The sequence below is a fragment of the Gymnoscopelus braueri genome (genome assembly GCF_963280865.1).
Source record: "Gymnoscopelus braueri genome assembly, chromosome: 21".
In the NCBI taxonomy this organism is placed as follows: domain Eukaryota; kingdom Metazoa; phylum Chordata; class Actinopteri; order Myctophiformes; family Myctophidae; genus Gymnoscopelus; species Gymnoscopelus braueri.
The window spans coordinates 24,311,968-24,339,714 of NC_137623.1; the positions used below are offsets into that span (position 1 = coordinate 24,311,968).

Below are 27,747 nucleotides of genomic sequence, written 5' to 3' on the forward strand. Positions count from 1 at the left end.
AATTATTAATTCACTTGAACATTAGAGAGGGCCACTAGCATTACCTTGAGAATGTCCAAAGTCCACTTTGTTCTGCACCAACATAAACACTTTGAACTATAATATTCTTTCAAACATCTCAGACAATGCCAATCAATTATGTTTTAGGATTGTCTTCGCCCTTATCTTCAGAAATCATTATCTGAAGTTCATTTTAAAGGGCAAGACCACTTTGGTAGATGTTTGGGTTGTGTAGTTACCTTGCCATGGGGGCAATAAATCAAAGGGCAATAAATCAAAAATAATTTCTCTACTGACAAGAAATTGATCATTTAAAATATACTCCTCATGGACTTACATTGTACGGTGAAGAGGCCCAGGAGCAGCTCTTTTAGCCTGTAAACGAACTCAAACAAAGCTGATTCTTGCAATATAGAACATCACCAAACCCAGTATACTGTTTGTTTTTTAAATTAAAATGTCAACTTCCTATTGATTTTGCTATTTTTATTGATCCGCAGATCTTCAAATAGTAAAATCAAGAGGAAGTTGACATTTTTATTAAAAAAACAAACTGTACAGTACTGGGTTTTGTGATGTTCTATACAGTCAGAATCAGCTGTGTTTGCATTCGTTTACGGGCTGAAAAAGAGCCCCCAGAGTGGTTTTGCCGTACAATGCAAGTCAATGAGGAGCATATTTTGAATTATCAATTTCTAGTCAATGGAGAAATTATTTTTGATTTCTTGCCCACCTTTGGAGTTACATCATAGCAAGGTACAGTAACTACACAACCTAAACCTCTACCAAAGTGGTCTTGCCCTTTAAGTAATGAGAATAATCAGAATTTATTTAGGATAATAAAAAAAGATTTTGGAAGGATTCCCCTTTAGAGCTTCACAAAACAAAACATTCGAAAATCAAAGTCACAGTGTATGGGATGTTCATTATGTTCATGTGTCAGTCTTACCCTCTTGTTTATTGAGCAGGTCAGATAGATGACATTACAAGGTACAGACAGCGGCAGTGTGCAAACTTGCAACTTTAATAACGTTATACAGTACGATTTCAACAGCATTCTTTACAGTTCACCCAACCCCCCCCTTTCCCCAATAAATATAATTTCATATAATCTATGCTAATCATTATAGTTCGAGTTCGGTTTCCATACGTTTGGGGGGACAGTGATACCATTATAAGGATATAAGGATGTCGATGATATAAGGAGGCCAATGTCAGGATAAATTGTCTTGAATAAAGTGTACGTCTTCGATGTTATCAAATTGTTATTAATTTACAGCCACTGTACAAATGATGTCATGTGGAGCCATTAGATGCTTCAGTAAATTTAACCATTTTATATTCAATGAACTCAAAGGCGAAAGCAAGGAGTTCTCAGGTTACAGCAAGCTACTTCGATTAATAGTTATACATGGCAATTACCCTCTTCAATTTTCTTTATTTAAGTGGCAAATAAAGACAAGTTCTCTCCTCAATTAAACTCTACTTCTGGAGTTTTGACTAAATATGCAGCATTAAAAACATCTACCCCATTACCAACAAAACTAAATATACACAGTAATGAAGGCACTTCATCCTGTAAGATAAGGTAAATCACAGTTGTTTTGAATGAAACGGTTAGCGAGAAAAGACAGCCTGCACAGCACAGATCAACAGAAGAAGGTTTCCGACTATTGCCGGCCACTTCACACTCCCAAAAACTCTTGTTTTTGTGTATATTTTTTGGTAACTAAAATATTACTTGACAGGATAGTTAAACCCCCTCTCTTTCATAGAAAAAATTAGTATATGTATAAACATATAGTATGTACATACAGTAATACAATAGAATTTCTTGCCAGTGGGAGAAGGAAGACCTGTACCTGTCCTGGAGAATGAACAACACCTGTGGACATGTGTCGTATAATAATCCAGTGGTTCTCAAAGTCGGGGGTCCAGGCGGGACCCTCAGGGCTCCTTGACGGGGTTCCAAATGGACCCTCACAGGTCTGTAACTCTGAGCGTGAGAGTTTGCACTCTGAGCATGTAGAAAAACTCCCGCACACTGTCTTCAAATGCAACAAAAAAAAAGGATTTAATAGGAATACAACAAGTCTATTTTAGACCTTCATCAGGTTATCTTAAGTCATTCACTGCCACAGACGTAATTAACGTAATTTACTTCCAAAATCCAATTCTGCCACGGACGTAAAAGACGTATTATTATTTTTTTTTTTTTACAAAAACACCACCAAAGAAGTGTACACACAGAGACCAAGTGACCGGAAGAAAAAAATGATCGTCTGCTTCCACGTTAAAGGATTTACAAAAGTAACATTTTCTCAGATTTATGTTTTCTAAGTGTTTAAAAAAAAACAAGCTACATTCAAACGGCCATAGCTCTGGAATGGAGGATCGTGGCGGGCAATTTTTTCCTCCCCCCGACGCTACGGGACGCTAGAGAATATTCCATGATTTAGGTACAGTAAAATCGCCGTTTTCGCTGGCAAGGGTACAGTAGACGGATTAATTAATTAATTAATTCCTGGCAGTGAATGAGTTAAGGTCTAACAGACTTTTTTTTTGCATTTGAAGACAGTACGTTGGGGCCCTCGTTTGGTCTTCTCCTACGCACCTGTCGCCTTTGTACGTGTGCAAAAGACTTTGTTTTTTTATTAACTCTGAGAGTGTACAACGGGTCCATTTGGTTCCATTTGTACACTCTCAAGAGTTATGGGGGTCCTTGAAATAAAACAAAGATTGAGAACCACTGTCATAATCCATACAGGTACTCTCTCGCTGTAATTAGGATCCGTGTGAGCCTGACGCTCTCCGTCTTTCCTGGTCTTTTTCTGTGGTTAACTCCCCGTGGAGAGTTGGAGGGCCAGGGGCCACTGGGCTGTGGCCAGCAGAGAGAGAGGCTCCTGCTGGATTGGGCCAGGGGGGCCCTACGGTGGGCCAGGTAGGCCAGGTAAGGTGGGCCAGGGGCCAGGAAGCAGACAGTGCCTGGCAGGACCAGGTACTGTCTGCTACCTTGCCCTTAGAGTCTGTAATCCACTGTAAATGTCCTCCTCCGTACTGAGACCCTCAAACAGCGGGATCAAGTCCAGCAACTCAGTGTCCGTCATGTCATCGAACCACGACTGTACCGGGACCTGTAGAGGGGACGGGAAGGCGGGGGGGGGGGTTGAGAATGGGACAGCTCAAGTTAACGGTGCTGTTTAACGTGCCAGGGACCCGCATGCACAGAATGCTATATTGTTTTTTTTTTTCAAGGATGACTGAGGAAGAGGAGTGCTTAGGAACAGAGAGAAGTACCTAAGCAGTACCCTGTTTGATGCAAGTGGAAAGGTCAGTCACCGCTGTAAATACGTGCAGACCAGTCGAGTGCTTCAGTATTTTATTGTCTTATGGTCTCTCCTGAAGTGCCCAAGTATTATTCTCTCTGAAGAGGGGTGCTTGTTTTTGTTAACTCAACGTCCTTAAAGACCTGGTGAAATGGCTTTTTTGCTCATTTTATTATGAGGTTTCAGTCTGAAACGGTGTTTCAACCAATCAGAAGGTCCCGACCCCTCAGGCTATGGCAACGCTGGATTCTCACTCACTTCAGCTGTGCAGCAGAGGGCTAGTGTTTGTGTAGCCCTGTCGCTCTAGTGTGAAGCATGTTTGTGACTATGTTGCGTATTTCCAACCTAAATGTTTTCAGATACACATTTTAGAGTGCTTATTAAGTTTAAAACGAGTATTACACCATCTGGACGTAATCTTGAATGAGATTAAAAACGGAGTAGCCCTGTAATTAAAAGTGCGAGGAATGTGCAGCTATGGGAATCACACAGGTGATTCATATTTATCCATAAGGGTTTTAGTTTGACAGTATGAGTAATTATAATTGGCCTTTTAGGGACTTTTGATATAAGAATACACAGAAATTGATCTTGGCATCTATTGTTAGGTACGTCCATATTATGACTACGGTCGGATAGGCTGTAAAAGTGTGAAAAACAAATTTTTCATTTCATCACGTCTTTAAAATCACTTGACAACAAGGCAGAAGTGCCAACAGTGAGGACAAAAAGGAGCACTCCTCATAGCTCATACCTTGCCCTGGGGGGAAAAAATTGGAATGGTAATACATCCATGAAACGGCATGGTTGTAAATATTAAAATGTTGGCGCAGTGATACTGTCTGATTATACATGCGGCTGTCACGCTCCTCAGCCTTGGGACATTGGCTGTTTATGTTGAGTTTTCTCTTCTGTTCTGGTTTGCTGTTGGTTTGGGTGTTTAGTCATGTTTTTAGTGTCTGTAGCTTAGTGTTTAGGTTTCTGTAGCTTAGTGTTCAGGTCTTGTAGTTCTGCGTTAGTCTGTAGTTCCCCCGGTGTTTTGCATCTTATTTTGTAGTAGTGAGAAACAGCCGATCTATAAGCTCACAACCCGTCGCATCCCGACAGGTTGTGAGCTAGTACATCGGCTATTTTCAAGGTTTCAAGTAAAAAAAAAAGGATTACTATGTCATGCCCAAAATGGGGATAGATTACTAATCGATTATTTTATCCAATTATTGAATTATTAAATGCATTAGTTCGATTAAATGTTGCACCCCTACCTCAAACCTTAACCCGTAACCCCATCTCACCCATCCCTTCCTCCGTCCAGGCCCTCAATCTAGGACCCTACACTGTAAAAGTCTCAGTGTTAATGTAACTCTGAGAGTGTACAAACGGACCCATATGGGAGTTACAGACCCGTAAGGGTCCGTTTGGACCCCCTGGTGTACCCTGGACTCAACGTTGAGAACACGTGTTCTACATCATATCATACTGAGCAATAAACCTCCCTAAATCTGCATGTGTATTGGCCTGGTCTTTGCTGGTGAAAGCGTTTCATCATAGCTGTGGTGGAGCTCATGGAAATTGTGTGAATAACTGATAATAAGGAAGCGCTTCAAAGACCCGAGTGACATATCTCATCGTGCAACTCCTCCTCCTCTCCCCCTGACTGAGAAGAAAAGTAGGAACACAGCACAGAAAACACTGCTGCCAGATTTGACCCTGTTACTAAAACAATGCTCCTGATCTAGAATCAGTTACTGTCGGCATCAGAGCCACACGGTTGACATACTTCTGTTCTACCAACAGGGTGTTTGTGTGGGTGAGAGACACACACAGATAGAGAGAGAGAGAGAGAGAGAGAGAAAGAGATAGAGATGGCTTTAACCACTTACACCCTATATGGACTTTGACATAAGCCGAACAGCAAAAATAGCATTTGCCGAAAATAGCCTAATCTAGCTCAGCTTTTAAATGGTTAAGACCAATTTATCAACAAAAGCATATAAATAAATCCTAAATCTTATTTTACCTGTCAGTGACATTTTTAAGACCGTCGAAGCATGAATCTAAGACTTTTTAAGTCTTCTCAAGGCCTTCTCAAGGCCTTATTTTTCACATATAGTTGTGAGCTTATCGATCGTCTATTTTCAGCTAAAGCTTTCCCCGCAATAACAGAACACTGAAAAGACTCTAGCATAAAGCCCTGAGGGGTTTAAGTGGTTAACCCATTTAGACCGGAAACGTATCTGTGTCATTTTAGATTTATTTGGCTATTCAAAAATAGCAGATATACAAGCTCATAGCACGGCACATCTTGTAGATCTGCTATTTTTTGAAAAATCTTGAACATTTGTGCAAATCTTTGAATATATATAGATCTTTTTTTTAAATAAAAAATTCAATAAAATTTAGAAGACATTTGTAGAATCGGCCTAAGGTCTAAATGGGTTAAGGCTCCGCAGACAGCCTGTTTACTCACAGCGTTCTCAGGGTGGAAGATGTACGAGGCAGGCGAGTTGTCGATGATGATGACTTTGCCGAGCTCCCGGCCCAGCCGGCTGAGGTCTTTGACGTAGTTCCCCCGGTGGAACACACAGGATTCCCTGAAGAGGCGGGCCCGGAACACTCCCCACTGATCCAGCAGGTCCGCCACGGGATCTGCGTACTGCAATTACAGTCCACCAGATGTACAGCGTCAGTCAGATAGACACAACGTATATATACGTATTGATTATAGTTAAGATATAGTCGCTGTCGGCTGGAACATTGGTTTTCACATTGGTTTTCCCCCAAGGACCCCTGGGGGTCCCCAGCAAAATGTGTTAATCTAAAAAATGTAACCACTTTAAACATATTTTCTACTTTGGGCTATTAAAAAATAGCAGATATACAAGTTCATGCCGTGCTATGAGCTTGTAGATCTGCTTTTTTTTTTTTTTTTATCCCTGGAACAAAATATTTTTGAGATGGGGAGCCCACATCCAAATAAATATCATTTTGGAGGTCCTTGACATGAAAAATATTGAGAACCACTAGGCTAGAAAACGTGTATGTCCAAAATCGCTGCTTTTCAGGTAATCAAAAAACAACCTGTGTTCCAATGTAGTTATGATTTAGTCACAAGCTCTTGTTAATAGTTCTCATTCAATATTCATAAGAACGACTTGCTTAACTCTCTCAGTGCCAATGAAATAAAAAAATATGTTCTCTAAACCGCCAGCAATTTTTTTTTTTTTAGTGCTTAGGAAGCGAGATACAGCCTTTTTCAGTTATAAGTTAAACAAGGAGTGGATGGATCTGCAAATCTTCAGATAATGATATCTTGGGTTCTGAACATTGTTCTGAACATTTTTTTTTAAACTCGGAATTTTTTGTTCTGGCACTGAGGGCATTCAGAAAAAACTCGGGATAACTCAGGGCTTGGCACTGAGAGTTAACCACTTTCGCTTTAAAAAAACTAAATGAAAAAATAGCACATCTACAACCTACCTTGGCTAAACTGGCTGTGAAGAGAACACATTCAAACAGCTCCCCCATCTTCTGGAGGAACTCATCCACGTAAGGCCTCTTCAGCACATACACCTGAAACACCACGGAAGAAATGAAAAACGGTAACCTTTTCCCGGGACAATTTCCCCCCCAAAAAATGTGTAACACAAAACCACTAGTCAATTGATTGAAACCTTTATTTATTCTTGAAAAGAGCATTGAGGTTTACCCTCGTTTGCAATGCTGTAGAAATTACAAAAATCAACAATTAAGACACATACAGATATAAAACACAGAAACAACCAAATAAGACCAAAACGGAACACGAGTAAGTTAAAAACAAATCCAATACAAACCATTACTTATATTTGTTGTTCATTTTGCTGTGTGCATCCATCTTCTTCTGTCTCAGTGGATTAGTTGCTGCCCCCCAGTGCAAGTAACCAAGAACAGGCCAAAACAGACACAGAGAGCCTATCCTGGATTACTTGAACCAGGTTACAGCTTCTGAATGGATGCTGATGCTGCAGCCTCACACAGACCCAACTAAAGGCCTTCCTTCTTTCTTGTGTATAACCTGGCAACAGGGACCCACTGTCTGTCTGCCTGCCAGTGTCTCTCTCTCTCTCTCTTTAACAGCAACTTTAATGCAAATAGCAGATTCTGACTGATTTGTTTATTTGCTGACATCACAGAGCCACAACATGTCTATCTTTACAGTTATTAGCAAAAGCGTCCAATGAATTGCAGAATCAAACAGAAAGTTAGATTCAATGAAACTTTTATGAGCCGTCTCAAAGGTAATCCTACAGCTGCTTGGCTACCAGATGAAAGAGAGAGAAAAATGATACCATGGCCTTTGAGGGAGACGTTTTGTTCAACGAACACATCTTGTTCAGTTTCCTTTACTTTACTTTATTATGGATCCCCCATTTGCACTTGCCTAAGCAAGGCTATTCTTCATACATTTAATTATTTTAGTTTTGATTTTTGATTCTACAATAGCTCTGTACATAACAGTTTTCTGTATGACTTTACTGCTCTCCCCACCGATATACACTGCTAGATGCGGGAGAGCTCCAAATTATAAATGCAGTGAGTGATTTCTGGGTAATGCTATTAGAAAATGGCTGATACCCAACACCCAGCTTTTACACACACACACACACACACACACACACACACACACACACACACACACACACACACACACACACACACACACACACACACACACACACACACACACACACACACACACACACACACACACACACACACACACACACACACACACACACACACACACACACACACACACACACCCCTTCAGCACCTGATTTTTGGCAGCCACAGTCAGCATCTAGCCTTTAATTAATCTGCCTTTCTTCACACACAAACTCATACTGCACACATGCACACACATACACTCCCTCACCAAATCCACCCCATGTGTGTACTGACACCACCACCACCACAACAAACACTCTCCCACATGTCCTCTGTCAATACAGTACATTACCTGGTGAATGGTTCCATCTATCTCCACTGGAACTATGAAGTCTGCATTGCTGATGGGCTGCAGGCATAGGAATACATAAACAAAGCTTCAATAACACAGCATTCCCTGGTAAAAAAAAAAAAAACCCCAAAAGAAACTCAAATCCAAGGCGCTCATTTAACTCTTGCAATGTAAAAATCCGTTTGTACACTCTCAGTATTAAATGAACACGCCAGATTTTAATGTGTAACAGCAGAATAATATGAAAGTTGCAGAACAATATGAAAGTTCCTCGCCTCATGGACCATATTCACACGCCGGCCATTTTGGTATTTTGCATTGAAGAAACGGGGTGGCATTTCATTAACTTAATTGCAAAATGGCCGGCTTGTGAATATGGTCTATACCCCCTTGTGGTATGAGGGAATGAAAGTAGAGAGAGAAAGTTCTTATAAAGTGCCGTGGGCAAACTGTGAATCCTCTGAGCGCATGGAGGTTGCCGTAGGGAGACTGTGTTCGTGTTCCGGTGCTCTGCATGGCAGACTGTTGACTATGGAGCGTGGCTGGAACACCACAGAGAACCTGAGAACTGAACTAAACGGCTGTAGCGATAGGGCTGTCACGATTATGACATTGTACATGACGATTAATTGTCACAACAACGATTTAATTATGTTTTTGTCATTGCACACTGGTACATATGAATACAAATTACACTTCTTTCTTCTAGGCTTTGAAGTTGCAAAGGGCAGATATGACAAATAACCTAAATATACAAAGACATTTCTGACATATTTAATAACTTAAAAAATGGATAGTGGAAATAGCAGATCTACAAGCTCACAACGTACAAGTGTTGTTAGCTTGTACTGTAGATCCGCTATGTCCACTATTTTTTTAAATGTTTGAAAGTATGAAACATTTTCAACGATTATGTAAAATAATTGCGCTTATCTCAAATAAGTGCGATTAGGCGATTATGTGGTAATTGTGACCAGCCTATGTAGCGATAGCCTGACTCATGTCATCTTTAGAAATTAAGATGGGAGATGGGGGACGGTCTGGAGGGCAAGAGAAGAGAGGCGGTGCAGGGACTATTAGGCAGTGGTGGACAAAGTACTCAACCTAAGTGCTTGAGTATAGAAACTCCTGGTCAAATATTACTCGACAACAAGTGTTATTCGGAGATGGGGGTCCGCGACATGAAAATGTTTGAGCACCATTGAAATAGAAACATAGGTTTTTCAGAATACTGTTGGGATTTAGAAGACATTTGTAGAATCGGCTTCAGGTCTTAATGGGTCAAAGTACTGGAGTACTTTCTTTAAAAAAAGTCTTTGAATTGTAGTAGAGTGAAAGTATCAAAAAATACAAACTGAAGTGAAGCACCAGAGAGAGAAGCTGGGAACGAGGCAGCTGCAGCGATAGCCTGACTCATGTCATCTTTGAAAAGGAAGATGAGGGGGAGGGGGGGGGGGGGCAAGAGAGGCAGCGGGGACAATTATGAGATGAATGGAGGGCGTAGCGGAGAGGATGAAAGGACCACCTCTGCTGTCATTTTGCCACAGAGGGAAGAAGAGAGGAAGAAGTCGTCTGGGTGAAGGAGAGAGGCTGACAGTGATGTGGTGGAGAAAGCGTGACTTTTTCTTCATTGTGGCTCGAAAGTTGCAGTACAAAAAAAAGCCTCTTTCGTTCTACTGAACAACGACAGAGGCTTTTTTTTTTTTTTTTTGCACATGGTGAAGTTGTCGTGGAGCATACAACTAAGCCAAATCAGAATGCAGGGAAATTACGTCTGTTCCCAGGCTAATGTAATTATATTAATAATATCGGCAACACTACAATAATACATAATTATATGGACTATCTGGCTCTTCCCAAGAAAAGGCCTACATGCGGGCACCTTGGCTCCTAAGCAGCCAGACAGCGCACCGCAGGTTCGTGTCCCGTTCCAGCCGGTCTTTGCTGCATCTCTCCCCATCTCTCTCCCCGTTTCCTGTCCATCACTACTATAAAACTATAAATAAAGGCAGAAAAAGCCCAGAAAAAAAAGAGGAAAACAACCGAAAAGGCCTACATGTCAATATTTTACTGAATAAAGAGTAATAACAAGCCTTTAGAATATAAACCCTACTTTATTCTAAACAAAGCTGGCTGCCTTTGGGCATAAACCTGTAATAGCATAGCTAGCTCAATAGCATCCAGCAGAGGGGGGTGTTTGCTGAAGGAATACCAGAGCTTTGACCTGTCTGTCCCTCTTAAAATGTCCCCTACACTGGAGACACTGGACTGATCACATGAGACAGACACGGATATGTGGACTTGCTTGGTGATTGCAAGAGACAGACAGAATCTGAATCTATGCTACGTCATGCCCACAGACAGATGTCTGGGTGCTTATTGCAAGCCAGCCGTTTGGTCATATTCCGCTCTCTTCGAAGTTCTCAAACGGTATCCCACCAGAAAACTGCCATAATAAGCAGCTGCTGCTGTCTGTAGATGAACAAGAGTAAAGGAAACTATAATAGTAATCTTGACCCATTAAGACCGGGATCTCTGTCATCTGCTATTTTTGGGAAAAAACGTGTAAAATCGTGTATATATTCATAGATATTTTTAAAGCGAACATTTATAACTCAAATATTTGCTTCTGGGGTTTCTACAAATGTATTCTAAATCCCAAATAATGTTGCTACAATATCAGTGGTTCTCAAAAATTATATGTATTTGGCCGTGGACCCCTATCTCCAAATATTTTGTTCCAGGGACCCCCAGAAGTTGTAACAGTTAAAAATGTTCGCTTTAAAAAATATATATTCAAAGAGTTGCAAAAAGAAATCAAGATTTTTCAAAAATAGCAGATCTACAAGCTCATAGCGCGTGCCGCGCTATGAGCATGTATATCTGCTATTTTTGAATAGTCAAAATAAATCTTAAAAATGACACACAGATGCGTTCCCGGTCTTAAAGGGTTAAGACACCTTGTCCACAGACAGAAGAGAAATAAACCAGATTCGTACTTCGTTCGAGGCACAGTGGCGTCGTCGCAAGCCGAAAATAGCTGACCTACAAGCTCACAGCGCATCGCACCTGCGATGGCGTCGCGCGACGGGGCTTGAACAGAGGCAATAGAGAGGGCAGCAACAAACAGGGATGGAGGCAGATAGAGACAAAGATGGGGGATACTGGCAAACACCTTTTCTCCTGGATCACTAGACTATTTCGAGACCAAACAAACAAACAAATCGCTTCTCTTCTTATCCAATGTGTACCCAGATATGTGACAGAGGGAGGCAGAGAGAGAGGGGGGGGGGGGGTAGGATGAGGGGCTATGGTAAATATTGGGGGTGTACACAGCACATCAGTGTTTGTTATCCACTTATGGCACAAATGGCAAAAAAAAGTGACCATTTAAGTCCTATTATTTACAATGAACTAATGAAAATGACAGATCTACAAGCTCGCAACGCATCCTGACACATTGTGATCTTGAAGATCGTCTATTTTCGATATATTTTAAAAATAGAAATAGAACCGTTTTTGAAAACGTTTGCCTATAATGACAGATTGAAAGTGGTTAAAGAATGTATGGTTGCAAGACCAACCGCGTCACAAGTCATTATGTAGATTCCTCGCCTGAGGGCGGCATGATATGCATTATAATTATACACTTGCATATGCTAATGTTACTAAAAGGACATGCACACACCGGCATACGATGCTAATGTTCTAAACATAGCTGCTACTACACACACTGTCTGTACTGTATGTATACTGTATATCTTTGAACCTGTAAAGTGACAATAAAGATGATTCTGATGGATTGGCGGTGTGGATTGAGATGCAGACGCGATCTAAAAGGTGGAGAAAATATGCATAAAAGGACTGTATGTGAGATTAATTGCAAACACTAGGGGTTGGCAATTGCCATCCCCTAGGACCCCAAATGACGCCTGTCTGTCTGTATGCCTGTCTTTCAATCAGCTCAATAGCGATCAACCACCATTACATTTTGAGGATGACTGCAACTTATTTTAATCATGCAATTGTCATCGTATAATAATACGCCTTACGATGACAATTGCATGATTAAAATAAGTGGCAGTGATCCAAGAGTAAAAATCGGTAAGTCATTTCAGAATAAAAAAATCTCTCTCAGTTGATTTCGGGGCCAAAATGCAGTTTGAGTTTTTTTTCCCAGTGTACACCAAGTGGGTTTACTGGGTGGAACAGAGGTCTTATCTGTCTCACAGGCTTGTTCTGTGTAAAGAAGAATTCAATTTTATTGGATTTCGGGGAAATCCTTCCAGCACGGTCATCCAAAGGAAAAGCAGATTGTATTGGACACACCCTTGTGTGTGTGTGTGTGTGTGTGTGTGTGTGTGTGTGTGTGTGTGTGTGTGTGTGTGTGTGTGTGTGTGTGTGTGTGACTGTGGCGGGTGTGTCTGAATTAAGAGATTGTGCATGCATTTCTGTTTCCCTTTCATTTTTCAGAACAGAGTATAACACATTAACATTTCGTCAATGTCGGGTGAAAACCTCATTATGTCCGAAATGTTCCTCTTTATCATTATTTAAAGAAAACTATTAAAATTGTGAAAATAGACAATCTACAAGCTCACAACACGTCGTAATGCGACGCGCTATGAGCTTGTAGATCAGACACACTTGTATGATGAAGGTATGTCATTCATTTATGGAAAAACATTAAAAAGTTGATGGATACAAGGTTTCTGCCTGACAGCTAAGATTTACAGTATTCATGAAGAAATGTATTAACCACTTTCAACCTGGCAGCCCTATTTTGAGCATGTCATCATGGGTTAACATTTTCAAAGAATGAACTTACAAATAGCAGATCTACAAGCTCACAACACGTTGCCCTCGTGATGTGTGGTGAGCTTGTAGATCTGCAATTTCCACGTTGTATGATGACGTCGTAGGGCTTATGGTTAAATGTTTTAAAAGCGCTCAATACTTAGTAAAATGTGTTTTCCCCGCTTTCTACCAGCTTGCACACCTCTCCCACGTTCTTATCTTTAACCTACACACTCCTGGCCACGCACGCACACACTCGTGCACATGCACATGCACATGCACGCACACACACACAGAAATAGAAGAGGGATGGAGGAGGCTGTGCTGTACTGTAGTGAACTGGGTCACTGGAGTGAGCAGGTGTGTCCCTGCATAGCGGACTTTGGAGGTACGTGGGAGGTCACATGAGAGGCTGAGCAGTGAGCACACAGCACAACCAGGACAGGCAGCAGAGCCAGGACCCTCCAACTGGAGGACCTCCTAGTACACAGTCAAATGCTCAGCGTGAATTTAACTCCAGGAAGATGGACACGAATGGGGACACTTCAGCTCAACTATTTAACTACTTAAGCCCTATTTCAGAAACAGTGAAAATATCAGATCTACCACCTCATTGCCTCGCAATGTGTCGTGAACTGGAGCTCTGATATTTTCACAGTTTTTTTTGTTTTATATTTTCATATATTTTGAATTTCAGGAAACCTTTAGAATTTATTTGCATATTATAATGACAATCCCAAAATAGGGACACCAGATATTAAGTGGTTAAGCGGGATGAAGTACACAGTCATGCGTGCGTGCGTGCGTGGCCTCATTGGCTGCAGTACCTTGAAGGAGCTGTGCACCAGCGTCTCATCCAGGTCGATCACCACACAGTTCTTGCCATAGTCTGATATACTGACCTCTGGCAGCAGGGACTGAGCTGGAGGCTGCAGAGAAGGAGAAAAAGAGAGATGACACACATACAAGGTCATTAGAGCGACTATAGGCCGTAAAACACACGCACGCACGCTCTAAACACCTTTTCAAGCATAAAACAATCATTCAACTTCTGAGGACCAGGGAAATAGTACTCATAATGTCTATTCCTCAAAGTCGATTATACCTGTGGGGACATTTGGTCCTCACAAGTATAGTAATACAAGTACACACCCACACACGCACTCACGCACGCACACACACGCACAGACACACACACAGAGAGAGAGAGAGACAAGACACGCTGTGCATAGAGAGTGAGTGTGACGTCTCAAAGCAGTGAAGAGTGGTTCGGCTGCTCCTGGCTGCAGTAGAACATCTCCGCCTCTAGGGGGCCATGGTGGGTGACACTTAAGAAACACTTAAGCATAAGTGAACCCACATCATCAGCATGTTTCTGGGCTTTCTATGGATGCTCTAAATCGCTATTAGATGGATGCAGTGCGATGCTGACTCACGCCTTCAGTTGTTTAACATGGCAAGAAATAAAAACTCTCCACCTGCTGGTTAATTTATTGCACTAAAGGTGTTAGGGTTCATGGATTAAAGCAAAACATAATAATAATAATAATAATAATAAAAATGATAATAATCTAGGCCAAGTCCCAATCTGCGATTAGTAAAACAGCATGAAAGGAGTCTCCCACAGTAGCACTCGGTTTCATAACAATTAGCACAATACGTATGTGGATTGGAATGACGTTTTGGTATTCTGCTATTTTCGGGCGCGTGACACCGGTGAGCAACTAAGAATAAATCATCCTTTGGACTAGCCCTTTAAGACCGGAAGAAGCATCTGTGTCATTTCTTGATTTCAGCTAAAAAGCATTGTTTTACACTTTGGCTATTCAAAAATAGCAGATATACAAGCTCAAGCTTGTAGATCTGCTATTTTTGAAAAATCGTGAAAACGTGTGCAAATCTTTGAATATATATATTCTTAAAGCGAACATTTGTAACTCAAATCTTTGCTTCATGGGGGTCCCTGGAACGAAATATTTTGAGATGGGGGTCCGCGGCCAAATACATACTGTATCATTTTGGGGGTCCTTGACATGAAAAAGTTTGAGAACCACTGATATAGAAACATAGGTTTTTTTTTCAAAAAACTGTTAGAATTTAGAAGACATTTTGTCTGAAAGGGCTAGAGAAAGACAAGAGTTAGCCAAGAGAGAAAGCCATGTCGTTCCCTCTGGAATCCAAACGAGTGAAATCAGTCGTGACGGCCGAGAACTTGAATCCACGGGGGTTTCTTGGGTTGACGTATTACGGTCGGTGTAGGCGATGTGACCCAGGTGACAGTCCGGTACGGTCGGTATTGCCTTGTCGTCGTGTTCACTTTATCCCTGTGAGTGTGCTGCCATTTGAACTTGGGGGGGGGGGGGGGGGGGTCAGAGGAAAGGGAGAGAGACTTGTCATGTCAGGCTATGTCTCTGCTCTGCCAAGCCAGCCTGTGGAGGGAGACGGGCACAGGGCAGATGGCACGGCTATAGGAGGGGAGGGTAGCGTACATGATGAGGCACATGCACACACACACACCCGGTCAAATCTGGAGTGTTCATTTTAACCCATTAAAACCACGGAAAGCATCCGTGTGTCGTTTTTTTTATTTTAACCACTTTGACCATTATTTTATACTGCGTGAGCTTGTAGATCTGCTATTTTTGAAGAATGTTTTTTTTGCAAATCTTTGAATATGTATTTTTTTAAAGCGAACATTTTTTTAACTCAAATCTTTGCTTCTGGGGGTCCCCGGAACAGAGTATTTTGAGATGGTGGCCAAATATATAGAATTTTGGGGGTCCTTGACATGAAAGCGTTTGAGCACCACTGATATAGCAACATACGTTTTTCAGAAAGGCATTTGTAGAATCGGCCTCAGGTCTTAATGGGTTAACTATGAGAGTGTAAAAAAAATAATCTTAGAAGCACTAACATAATACGGAGGCAACGATTCTCTCAATCTGACACAGAAGCAAAACGATTTGACATAACAACCAGCCATTCTCTGCATGTCAGTGTAAGAGTGTGTGTGTGCGTGGGTGTGCGTGTGCGTGCGCACGTGCGTGCCCGCGTGTGTGTGTGTGTGTGTGTGCGTGTGTTTTCAAGGCTGAACGTGTTTATCATGTCTTATCACAGCAATGCTCGCTGATCTAGCATGAGAAGAATTCCCTGGGAACAGGGAACACTGAAAGGCTGATGAATGGGGCTTTATAACATGCAGGTCAGGCAAAGACAAGCCACTGACCAGGGACCTTGACATTTTCACTACCGAGCTGCACAGAGGAGACAAATGGCCCCCCAACGTGCCACAGGCCACAGGCACGGGGACACTATTTCAAAACTGTTTACACTTAGTCACACACTGCAGTGACAAGTGTTCGCGTTGACTGTTGGAAGTACAGTACGAGTTAAAATGGAAATTCTGTCATGTGACATCGTGTCAAGAGCTTGTGTGGATGAATTTATGTGAGCAATGTGTTCTCCAATGCCGTCCAAATGTCAAGAGACACTAGTAGACACAAGGTTTTGCATACGTACTTGATTTGGTATCGAATCTGTCTATGAACTGAATACCAAGGACCTCATTGGAAACAAGACCACAAGGACTTTTTTGGACAGACCTTTTAGACAAAGTATTATAAATGTAATTGTGATGTTTAAATTTTTTGCCTAATAAAATATTCAATCAATCAAACAGTAGTGTCCCAGGTTAAACCACTTAAACCCTATATACCTAGTTGAACGGTGTCCCCCAGGGCTCTATACTAGGCCCGTCAGTATTTCCCTCAACATCAAAAATAGCAGATCTACTGCGACGCTAGGGTTTATGTGGGTAACATTATCACAACAAGCCTAATACGGAAGCTTAATTCATAATTTGTCGCATGACGGTGTCACTTCAAGCGTCGCTAGCTTTTTGACGAGCGACCCCGTGGTACAAACAAAGCATACAAAGGCTTAAGTGATGTAATGATGTCTTGTTTGGCTGCTGAGTTGACATCGTGGTGTTGTCGGTAGCAGTGCATTAGCCCATTAAAACCTGAGGCCAATTCTACAAATGTCTTCTAGCAGTTTTCTGAAAAACTTATGTTGCTATATCAGTGGTTCTGAAACTTTTTCATGTCAAGGACCCCCAAAATTATATGTATTTGGCCACAGATCCCCATCTAAAAATATTTTGTTCCAGGGACCCACATGAAGAAGAGAGAGAAATGTTTGCTTTCAAATATACGTATACATTCAAATATTTGCACAAGATTTAAAAAAAAATAGCAGATACAAGCTCATAGAACGGCACGAAGTAGCGCGTCACCACTTCGTGCCGCTCTATGAGCTTGTAGATCTGCTATTTTTTTTAAATGGTGACACACACTCATATATAGCTGAAATCTAAAATGACAGAGATGCTTTCCCGGTTTTAATGGGTTAGAGTAGGGAGTGACTCGTCTATGCCAACCAGAGTCATTTAGATTCACCTCTCAAAGTCCTTGGCTGAACACAGGCAGGAGAACAAGGAGCAGACCTTGTCCCCGCAGGGGGTTCCTGCCAGGGAAAGGAGGTGCCTGTGTCGGGTAATGCAGTTTATAACTTGGCCACGACGTAGAACGCTGCGAGTGTGAATAATCCTAAATTGCACTAAATCCACAGGATATGCGATATCTACCAAATAAGTCAACGTATGGCACTGTATCGCTAAGGAGGCTCTCGGCAAAAATAAATCCTCTTTTCTGGTAAAGATCTGAACAAAAATACTCCACAATCAATGAAAACATTACCAAAATGTAATGATATTGACAAATACCAAACCCCCCGTTTGAAAGCTCAGCCATTCATTTGTTCAGAACTGCTGTTGCAAACATCTCTGATGGGAAAACAGAATTCAATCAGTTCGGCCTAATGAGAAAATTACATTGGGTTATTATTTTCTGTTCCAGTGGGAAAAGAAGGTCATGGTCAAGGTCAAGACTTAAGCCTTGTCGTATGATGTCGTTGCTCGCCAAATAAATTCAGAATCTGCGAGCTCACAACGTGTTAAAAGGCTATTTTCTGTGAGCGACATCATCGCACAATGGAACATGAAATAAGCATTACACATTGATTAAAAATCCCATTGGATGGATACAGACTATCTGCAAAGAGCAGATCTACGAGCTCGCAACGCATCGTGTCCGCACCGCGTTGTGAGCTCGTAGATCGTTTATTTTCATCACAGGACACTTATTGAACGACAGAGCATAAATCAGGCTTAGGCGGTTACAGAGCCGTGTCAGGAACGTCTTGCCGCCATCAGAGCAGATCGAGGCGGATGTGCGAAATGTTCATGTGGTGGAAAAAGTACTCAAATGTTTGACTTAAGTAAAAGTATCAATACTGCTGTGTAGAAGTACTCCATTACAAGTAAAAGTCCGGAATTCTAAATTACAAATAAAAGTACAAAAGTATTGGTATCAAAATGTACTTAAAGTACCAAAAGTTAAAGTACTAAAATGTTTGAAAATAGCAGATCTACAAGCTCACAATGCGTCGCGATGCGACGCGTTGTGAGCTTGTAGATCGGCTATTTTCAAATAGCCTAGGTATAACATAGGGCTTAAGTGGTTAATGTATGTTTTATAATGTAATATATGTAAATCTGCAATGTAACTTGTGACTAAAGTTTTCAAATAATTGCAGTGGAGTAAAAGTACAATATTTGCCTCTGAGATGTAGTGAAGTTGAAGTAAAAGTATAGACAATTGGAAACACCCCAATAACGTAAAAGTACCTCAACATTGTACTTAAGTACAGTACTTGAGTAAATGTACTCAGTTACTTTACACCACTGGAAATGTTATTGAGCGCAAAGCGAGCCAAACCGTTATTTGAGATCCACACATGCAACGCAGCGAGAGAGAGGCAGCGCTGTGATAGGACAGCGATCACAGGTATTAGGCGGAGGTGGTGGATGAGGCAGGAAGACAACGAACGACGAAATGAAAAAGATAATACATACACTGGGGATGGAGACGACCTGCACCTGGTCACACTAGAGGAAATAAAAAGAGAGAAAGACGGAGGGGGAAAGAGAGAGAGAGAGAGAGAATGAGAGAAAACCAGTGGTGTAAAGTAACTAAGCACATTTACTTAAGTACTGTACTTAGGTAAAATCTTTACTGGAGCATCTCCAATTTTCAATTACTTGAAAACTGTAGTTTCTAGTTACTTTGTAGATTTTGATTATTATTACAAAACATACATTAACCACTTCAGCCCTATATACATTTCGGCCAGGGTCAGGGATATAATTAAAAGCTAACAATACATTGCGATGCGATGCATTGTGAGCTTAGATCCGCTATTTTCAAAAGATTTTTATACATTTGAAATAATGAGTACTTTCTACTTTTAGTACCTTGAGTACATTTTGATACTTTTACTCAAGAAAATGTTTTATTCCAGACTTTTACTTTTTTACTATGTAAACAATGTGAGTACTTTTTCCACCACTGGAGAAAACGGGGAATAAGAAACGACAACACAGAGAGGAGGACAACCGAGGAACAGAAATAGAAAGAGAGAAAACAGCACAGTGATAAAAAAAAAAAAAAAAAACAACCCCGGGGTTGTGGTCGAGAAATGGGGGGAGAAAGAACGAGCCATATAATACCAGAGTGATAGAGAGGCAGAACACAAACAGAGCTACCATAGTAACAAATACTGCTGGCCAGCGCTCCAGAAAAGCGTGCGCTCTGTCTGTGGGGAGAGATGGCAGGCCGAGGCCAAGCCCGCCAAGAACAGAAAAACATCAGCCTAGCATTATAACAAGGCTTTTTTTCTTTCTTTTTATTTTTTTTTACATGTGCCGAGGTTCGCCAGGTTCATTCTGAATTAATAGGAACTAGTTTAGGGCTGCAACAGTTGGTCGAGCTAATCGACGTAATCGATAATCGATAGGTGTGCCGTATCGTCATGATACGATACAACACAATATTGGGCTCACGACATCGATACGATACGATATATGGCACTTTTTTATTATGAAAATAAATGGGGGGGAGGGAAAGCTTATGAAAATATATGGGGAAGGGAAGCAAATGCAATCAAATATATATATTTTTTTAAACAATATTTTTTTCCCAAAAACGATACATACTGTATTGTCACGAAAACGTATCGCGATATATCGCAGGACGATATATCGGCACACCCGTAATAATCGATATAATTTGTTAGTAAACAACTTGTGAGCTATAGTACATCTACTATTTTAACAATGTTTGAATTGACTGACAGGGGGATGTTTAAGGACGCCGCTGAAAATAACGTCAACGAACTCTCAGACTCTGTCACTGGTTTTATCAGTAAGTGCATCAACGACATAGTTACAAAAAAGACAGTTGGGATCCATCCCAATCAGCAACCGTGGATCGACAGCGAGAGACAGCAGCTTGTAGATCTGCTATTTTTGAAAAATCCTGAACATTTGTGCAAGTCTTTGAATACATATATTTTTAAAGCGAACATTTGTAACTCAAATCTTTGCTTCTGGAGGTCCCTGGAACAAAATATTTTACAAATGTTCGATTTAAAAAATACATATTCAAAGATTTGCAAAAATGTAAAATAAATCGACAGTTGCAGCCCCTAAACCTGGTTCGTTGAGAAGGGGTCCGGAGCCGGTCAGCGCCACTGCTGCCCTCATGCATAGCAACCCGTAAAAGAGGCCCCACACATTCCAACCCCAAACGAGAGCCATTTACAGGTACACACGAGTGGAAAGGTGATATGATCTCGCTCCATTTATAGTCCTAGCGTACCTGCCTTGGCAGCGGAACGCCGTGTTTGTGGAGGGGGATTGGGGCTTGGCCCGTCTTTTCCGTGGGCAGAATGTTCACTTAACCCATTAAGACCTGGAACGCATCAGTGTCACTTTAGATTTCTTTGGCTATTCAAAAATAGCAGATATACAAGCTCATAGCGCGGCACCGAGTGCCGCGCTATGAGCTTGTAGATCTGCTATTTTTGAAAAATATTGAAAAAAAAATGTTGAGATTTCTTTCCAAAAACTGTAATTTTTTTAAGAATCGCCTCAGGTCTTAATGGGTTAACACATACTCACTACACTGGTCAGAGTGTGTGTGTGTGTGAGGAGGGAGAGGGGGGGCGGGGGGTGAGGGGGGATGGGGTGGGGTACCAGGCAATCCATCACACCAGACACACACAAGGCCCACTTTATGAGGATTAAAAGGGGACCGGATACATAGAGGTGTGTGCACGTGTGTTTGGGGTGCGTGTGTGTGTGTGTGTGTGTGTGTGTGTGTGAGTGCGTGCGTGCATGTTTTCATGGGTGCATGGTGTTAAGAAGACCTCTGCAAACTTGGGTGAGCAGCAGCACTTCCAAATGCGTGTGCACGTGCGTGTGCACATGCGTGTCCCTGTGTTTTTTTCATAATTTCTTTCCTTCAATGTGGCGTTAGCAGTGTGTGTATTTTGTGTGGTTACGTGTGTGTGTGGGGGTGTGTGTGTGTGTGTGTGTGTGTGTGTGTGTGTGTGTGTGCGTGTGTGCGGGGGCGTGTGTGCATGTGTGTGTGTGTGTAGGCGGATATCGAAGAATGTGCTGTGGGAAGCGTGCCCGTATTTTCAAGCAGTGGATGGTAAACAACCTCTGGGTTCAACGGGTTTGGAGCAGCTGGAAAGATTTGTGGAGGGAACTCAGTGAGACTGCACAGCGCCTCACTCCCAGGCCCAGCCCTCTGCAGGAAGAGGCACAACGTTTACAAGCTTTCTTCTTTATCGAGGCCACACAAATATATGGCTCATATATATATATATAGCCGGATCCTTCAGGTATAGAACTGTGGGACTTCTGCGGTCATAAAAACTAAAAACCTGGACAGAATTCCACAGATAGTTTCTGTCGGGGTGGGGAAACCACTTTTGATACTTTTGAGTGAGACACAGCGGTATGATCAAGTTTGGCATTAAAAGGTAGGTTCTAGGCTCTCCCTAGGCTGGCAGAGGGAGTGTAGCGCCCAGGATCACTTAGATATTTGGCACTGGGTGAAAAAAATGGGTTACAAAAATCGTGGGATAAACATTTTTATTAAAAAGAAAAAGGTAGGGTAAGTGATTTACTTAAAAATAAGTGTTAAACAGCTCTATATTCTGATAGTACTCAATGCTATAGAGTGTTTGTTCAGTAAAAAGGAGTCTCCCATGTCTCTCCAGCTCTTTATTAAACAGAAAAATGCATTTTCAGTGCTCTCTCCTGATTGGTTTACATTTTGTCACCTACCTGAAAATGTGCTATATTCTGTTTACTAAAGAGCTGGAGAGACCCCTGTGACCGCTGCGACGCTCTGTAGTAATGATTACTGTCAGAATATAGTACTTTACGGAGATAAGAGGTTTCAGCCCGACAGCAACGAGGTTACAGTCGTTTTGTTTGGGTTTTGTTTGGTCTAGTGGTTTCTCTATCGAGACGATTCTGTGTGGTTTAATCAATATCTAACGCTACCCAACCATGAAAAAAAAAAGAAAAAGAAAGACATGCATCGAAGAGCTTCACCTTCGGCGGGCTGCCGTTCTCCTCCGGAGGCGGGGGCAGTGAGAGGCTCTTGTTGTTAGGAGACGGGGGCTCCGCGTGGTATTCATTGTAGTTGCGGAAGCAGCAGAAGAAAGGGCTGAAGATGCTCCGACTCCGGTGTTTCTTTAGGCTGCTGTTGGACTGGGAGACTATGAATAGATCACAAAAAAGCCAGAGAAGGAAAAGGGGGGAGAGAGAGAAGGAGAGAGAAGAGAGAGAGAAATAAAAAAAAAGAGACAGAAGAGAGAGGGAGAATAGGTCATTCTATGCCACACGTCTAATCAGAATCACTTTGTTTTATAAAAGACCCTTGGATCAGCACTTATAGTGCTCTTTTGAAGTAATTTGCCTTTTATTTCCACCTGCCAAGTTCACATAGCGATTGCACATAACACCCGAGGCTAACAAAGCCTAAAAGAATCGTATGAAGAATGAGGCAATGATTTGAGTCACGGTAGACCCAGTGTTTCGCCATTATTATGACAGAAGAGGCTGAGATGTGCGCGCGCACGATACAATATATTCATGCTTTGGTTCGTACGATAGGAAGCGCGGGAACAAAAATAGCCTCCACTCGTACACTCGTGCCCTCTGGGAAGTTAGCCTAGTTAATTAACGTCAAAAGGTTCTCCTTTCACAGGACAGTCCAAGATAGATAGAGACATGGGGAGAGAGAGTGCGGGAGAGAGAGTATGCGTGTGTGTGTGTATGAAAGAGAGAAAATAAAAAGACACTCGAGTTATGATCCCCTCTGCTTTGCAACAACAATGTCTAGGGGGAGATGCCAGGATGCATGGGAAGGGGACACTGCCTGTAATCAAGCCTTGCATTCTTCCATCCGTGACAGCAGGCACCCAGCATAACCAAGAGAACTGCGAGATCTAATAACTAGAAAAACATCTTACAGTTGCCGTCGTCCCGGCTGTGTCCATCGTCTGATGTGTGGACCGTGTCTGTAGACCGACCCGATTTACACGTGACGATATACGGGATGTGTGAGGACGATAATGCAAATATGAAATCACAAATGCGTGGCGAGAGGGTGATTGTAGCGTCCATCTCTCAGTGCTGTAGACCGTTGGTTCTCAAAGTGGGGTCCGGGGACCCCCAGGGGTCCCTGGGGGGGTTCCAGGGGGTCCCCAGCTAAATGTGCTAATGAAGCGTCACAATCATTTTAACCACTTCAACCTTTTATACTTTGGCTATTCAAAAATAGCAGATATACAAGCCCATAGCGCGGCACCGAGTGCCGCGCTATGAGCTTGTAGATCTGCTATTTTTGAAAACATTTGCAACATTTGTGCAAATCTTTTAATATAATATTTTTTAAAGCGAACATTTGTAACTCAAATCTTTCCTTCTGGGGGGGTCCCTGGAACAAAATATTTGAGATGGGGGTCCGCGGCCAAATACATTACAATCATTTTGGGGGTCCTTGACATGAAAAGGTTTTGAGAACCACTGCTGTAGAGAGAAAACGATGGCCTACACACGTGTACCCGTAGGTTCATAGTTACATCATCATCCAGCCCTCTCACAGCCTCTCTGAAGCCCATGGCCTATTTTCACTGACAAAGGAGACACAGACTGAACTGGGCTCCACGTCTTGAGAAATGTTTTGACGATGATCACATAATATTATTTCAGATTTTTTGGGAACGGCGAAGGCCATTGGACAGAAGAGACATCAGGCCAGAATTCAACAGTGCAGTTATAGATCAAGCTATAATCATGCCAAATCCCACGTGAGACATAATACATCAATGCTGAAATATGGTCGAACCTGGGAGAAGATGATTATTTGTTGCTTCTGTGCTCAGTGAATGAGAAACCAGAAGTAAGGATTCCAGTCACTCTCATTGCACGGCAAAATAGTTCTCAAAATCATACAGTAGCACATGGGAATGTGAAATGTCTGTATTCCACTACATCCTCTTAATGGAAGTTTGATAGGTCACAGATCTTGGTGTTTTTTGTATCAGGACTGTATTGGAATACATTGGCGGAATCCATTTTGTTGGTATTTGTTTACTGTTTTATGTAATAATATGAGAGTAATTTGGACTAATGAGTAATATCCAGGTAGCTATACAACCGAAGTTTATATAAAAGTTCAACATTGCTACTTTTTTGTGTCACTCACTGTCAAATGAAGAAGTAGTGCATGAATTTACGTGGGAGGAAAAACATACAAAGTCGAAATATGGATATACAAGGTTTCAAAGTAAGTTTTGAACATGCATCTGTGCAAAGTCCTCGTCCTTCGTTTTTTTGTTTGTTCTTTTGCGCTTGAGAAAATGAGTCAGAACATTTCTCAGTCACTGCCATCTCCTTAATGTGTCCAACTGTCCATACAGTCATGTGACAAAGCAGGCCTGCTTAGCCATGCATGCTGAGGTTGTTTTTAGAGCCATCAGATCTGATGCGTGGGACTAGTCTCCACGGGGTTGGCTGGTAGACCCAGCTCACTGCTTGGGCATCCTTGAAGAAGACTGTGGCCAATCGCACTGGAAAGACTGACTGACAGCATGCCACGCACAGAATATAATACACTGCAAAATATAAAATGTAGATATGGGTCTTTTTATGTTGAGTATGAATGGTTCAAGCAGCAGGAGAAGCAAACAGGAATGTATCTGATTAGACCAAAACAAACAACACACACACACAGAAGGCATTAACCCCGTGAGAGCAAGGTCAATGACACGCGTGCACACACACACACACACACACACACACACACACACACACACACACACACACACACACACACACACACACACACACACACACACACACACACACACACACACACACACACACACACACACACACACACACACACACACACACACACACACACACACACACACACACACACACACACACACACACACACACACAGAGAGAGAGAGAGAGAGATGCTGAGCCTGTATTCTAATGAAGTGTAACAGATTTAGTAGTGTGGCGTCAATAAATAGCACAACCAAAACAAATAAAGAAAAGAGTACCGAAGCCAAACGCGTCTTTTAAAGACTGAGCGGCGACTCTAAAATGGGAAGTTGCCAGTTAAGAGTGAAGTGACCCAATGTCAACCCTCTCTCCTCCTCCCATGCCTGGCTTCAAGCCTTCCACTATAAAGGCTCCTCCATTTTGAGACCCCGTCTACATTTTCCCACCCTGGTCTAATCAACAACGCTCCCGCTGAAAAAGAAAGAAGGAAGAAGGAAAAAAAAGAAGAAAAAAAAAAAACAGGTGGGAGAGGGAGAAAAGAGGGAGAGAAAGATAGAGGGGGGAGAGAAGGGCATAGAATGGGTGGGGAGAGTTGGTGTGGTTGAGACAGCCTATACTTGCGTCTGGTGCTTACTCCACCCCCTCCAGCACCGCCACCCTGCACAAACACAGCTCCCTCCCTTTGACACAAACAACATAGCTGGACAGAGTGTGCAGAATGTACGTAAGCACACACACACACACACACACACACACACACACACACACACACACACACAGAATCACATGGAGAAATGCGCGTCTTGTGCACTGGGACACGTGTCTGTGTGCTAATAAACAAATACACTACAATGCAGGCTCGGACATACGCACAACACGCACGCACACACGCACAGGCACACACGCTCGCGCACAGAAAGTCTTTCTTTCAACGTCTTCATTCTGGGTATGTGACTGAAGTCAGCTTGTATTACATTCCCTCCTGAGCACAACGCCTTTCTAGGAAAAGGCTAGAAGGTTATAGGGCAACATTTGTCATTAACACCAAAGGAGCCCAGATAAGCTGCATGCTTACTCAAATCCAGAGAGCGTCCGTCTGATTATTTATACTCGAAAGGGGTGCTCGGCACCGAGCACATATCTTTGCCAGGCTGGATTTTGCCTATAGCCAGGGCTGTGTAAGTTGTGGGTGACACAACAACTGTCAGGAGCCGAGGAAGCTGCGGATAGTAATAACATATCGTCGCTGTTGGGCAGAAACCAGCTATCTCAAATGTTCTACTTTTTTTTATTATTTGATCAAATCAGTGCTATTGAACACCCTTTACATCTGTGTGTGGGTTTTACAAAATATTGAATTGAACCAATGGAAAGTATTAAAAAGCACTTCTGACTATAAACCTCCTACTGTAACTCCATTGGAGCCTCAAACTGTCGGTCAAACCACGTACCTAACTCCAACTTGAGATAGTTGTTTTTTTCCATCATTGATTAGAATGACTGATTAGTCAGACGAAGAAAAAATAAATCTCCACATCGATGGAGAAAAACCTCCTAAATCCACTTGAACTGTTTTGGGGTAAAGTGATGATAATATAAGGAGGACACATTCAAGTATGAGATAATGTATGAAGTCACCATACCAACTTTGATGAGGCAGTATTGTGTCGTTCTAAAAACATGTTTTTTTGTTTCATTTCCTGAAAAGTTAATATTTTGGACATAGCTGGTATCTGCCCGACAGCAGAGATAACATTTTCACATTTGTGGTACCTACCCACTATGGGTTACGCTCACTGTCACATGACTCAGTCACAGCAGGATAATTTGCACCTAATGTATTTCTGCAAACAAACATTGACATTTATAGGCTTTTTGGCGCCCATATGGGTCTAAGTCAATGGTTCACAAACTTTTTAGCTGGGTCCCACAGTGTTTATAGGCCTCTCAATGTGTCGTTCAATTTTGGCAGTCGATGTGTTCATGATATTTCGCATGTTTAGCATGCCCCCCCGACCCTTATAATTTGGAAGGCAATTATAATAGAAATGGAATATGAAAAATCTGAATGATAAATTTTTTATCACGGACACATTCAGTACACACAGACAACACACATACAAGGATGAAAACAATCTTCGCCTCCCGCCTGGCAAAGATCATTACCACTCTGGATTTTAACGGGTATAGACTCCAGATTGCCTGATGCTCACACAACACCAACAACAATTGGGGTCAAGCAAGTAGTGAAATGAATCACAGCAGTGCTCGCTGAAGTTACCCAGACTGTAGTCTCGCGTGGCCAGACTGTTGCCTCCCACAAATTTCAAATGTTTCTGGTCATA

At 42.0% G+C, this 27,747-nt stretch overlaps 1 protein-coding gene across 3 annotated transcripts in view; it reads right to left on the reverse strand.

The window, feature by feature from the left end:
- Window positions 1-1,003: 1,003 nt before the first annotated feature.
- ctdspla (CTD (carboxy-terminal domain, RNA polymerase II, polypeptide A) small phosphatase-like a) overlaps window positions 1,004-27,747 on the reverse strand; it is a 45,620-nt gene continuing 18,876 nt past the window's right edge. The window contains exons 2-9 of one of the 3 annotated variants that reach the window (XM_080417206.1): window positions 22,652-22,818; window positions 21,747-21,836; window positions 19,097-19,129; window positions 13,950-14,051; window positions 8,326-8,382; window positions 6,804-6,896; window positions 5,794-5,979; window positions 1,004-3,134 (exon numbers count right to left, since the gene is read on the reverse strand). In XM_080417206.1, the coding sequence (XP_080273332.1) occupies window positions 3,009-3,134; window positions 5,794-5,979; window positions 6,804-6,896; window positions 8,326-8,382; window positions 13,950-14,051; window positions 19,097-19,129; window positions 21,747-21,836; window positions 22,652-22,818 (854 nt within the window). In that variant the 3' untranslated portion in view covers window positions 1,004-3,008. The remainder of the gene's footprint in view (window positions 3,135-5,793; window positions 5,980-6,803; window positions 6,897-8,325; window positions 8,383-13,949; window positions 14,052-19,096; window positions 19,130-21,746; window positions 21,837-22,651; window positions 22,819-27,747) is intronic. The other 2 variants (XM_080417207.1, XM_080417208.1) reach the window with 2 other exon arrangements.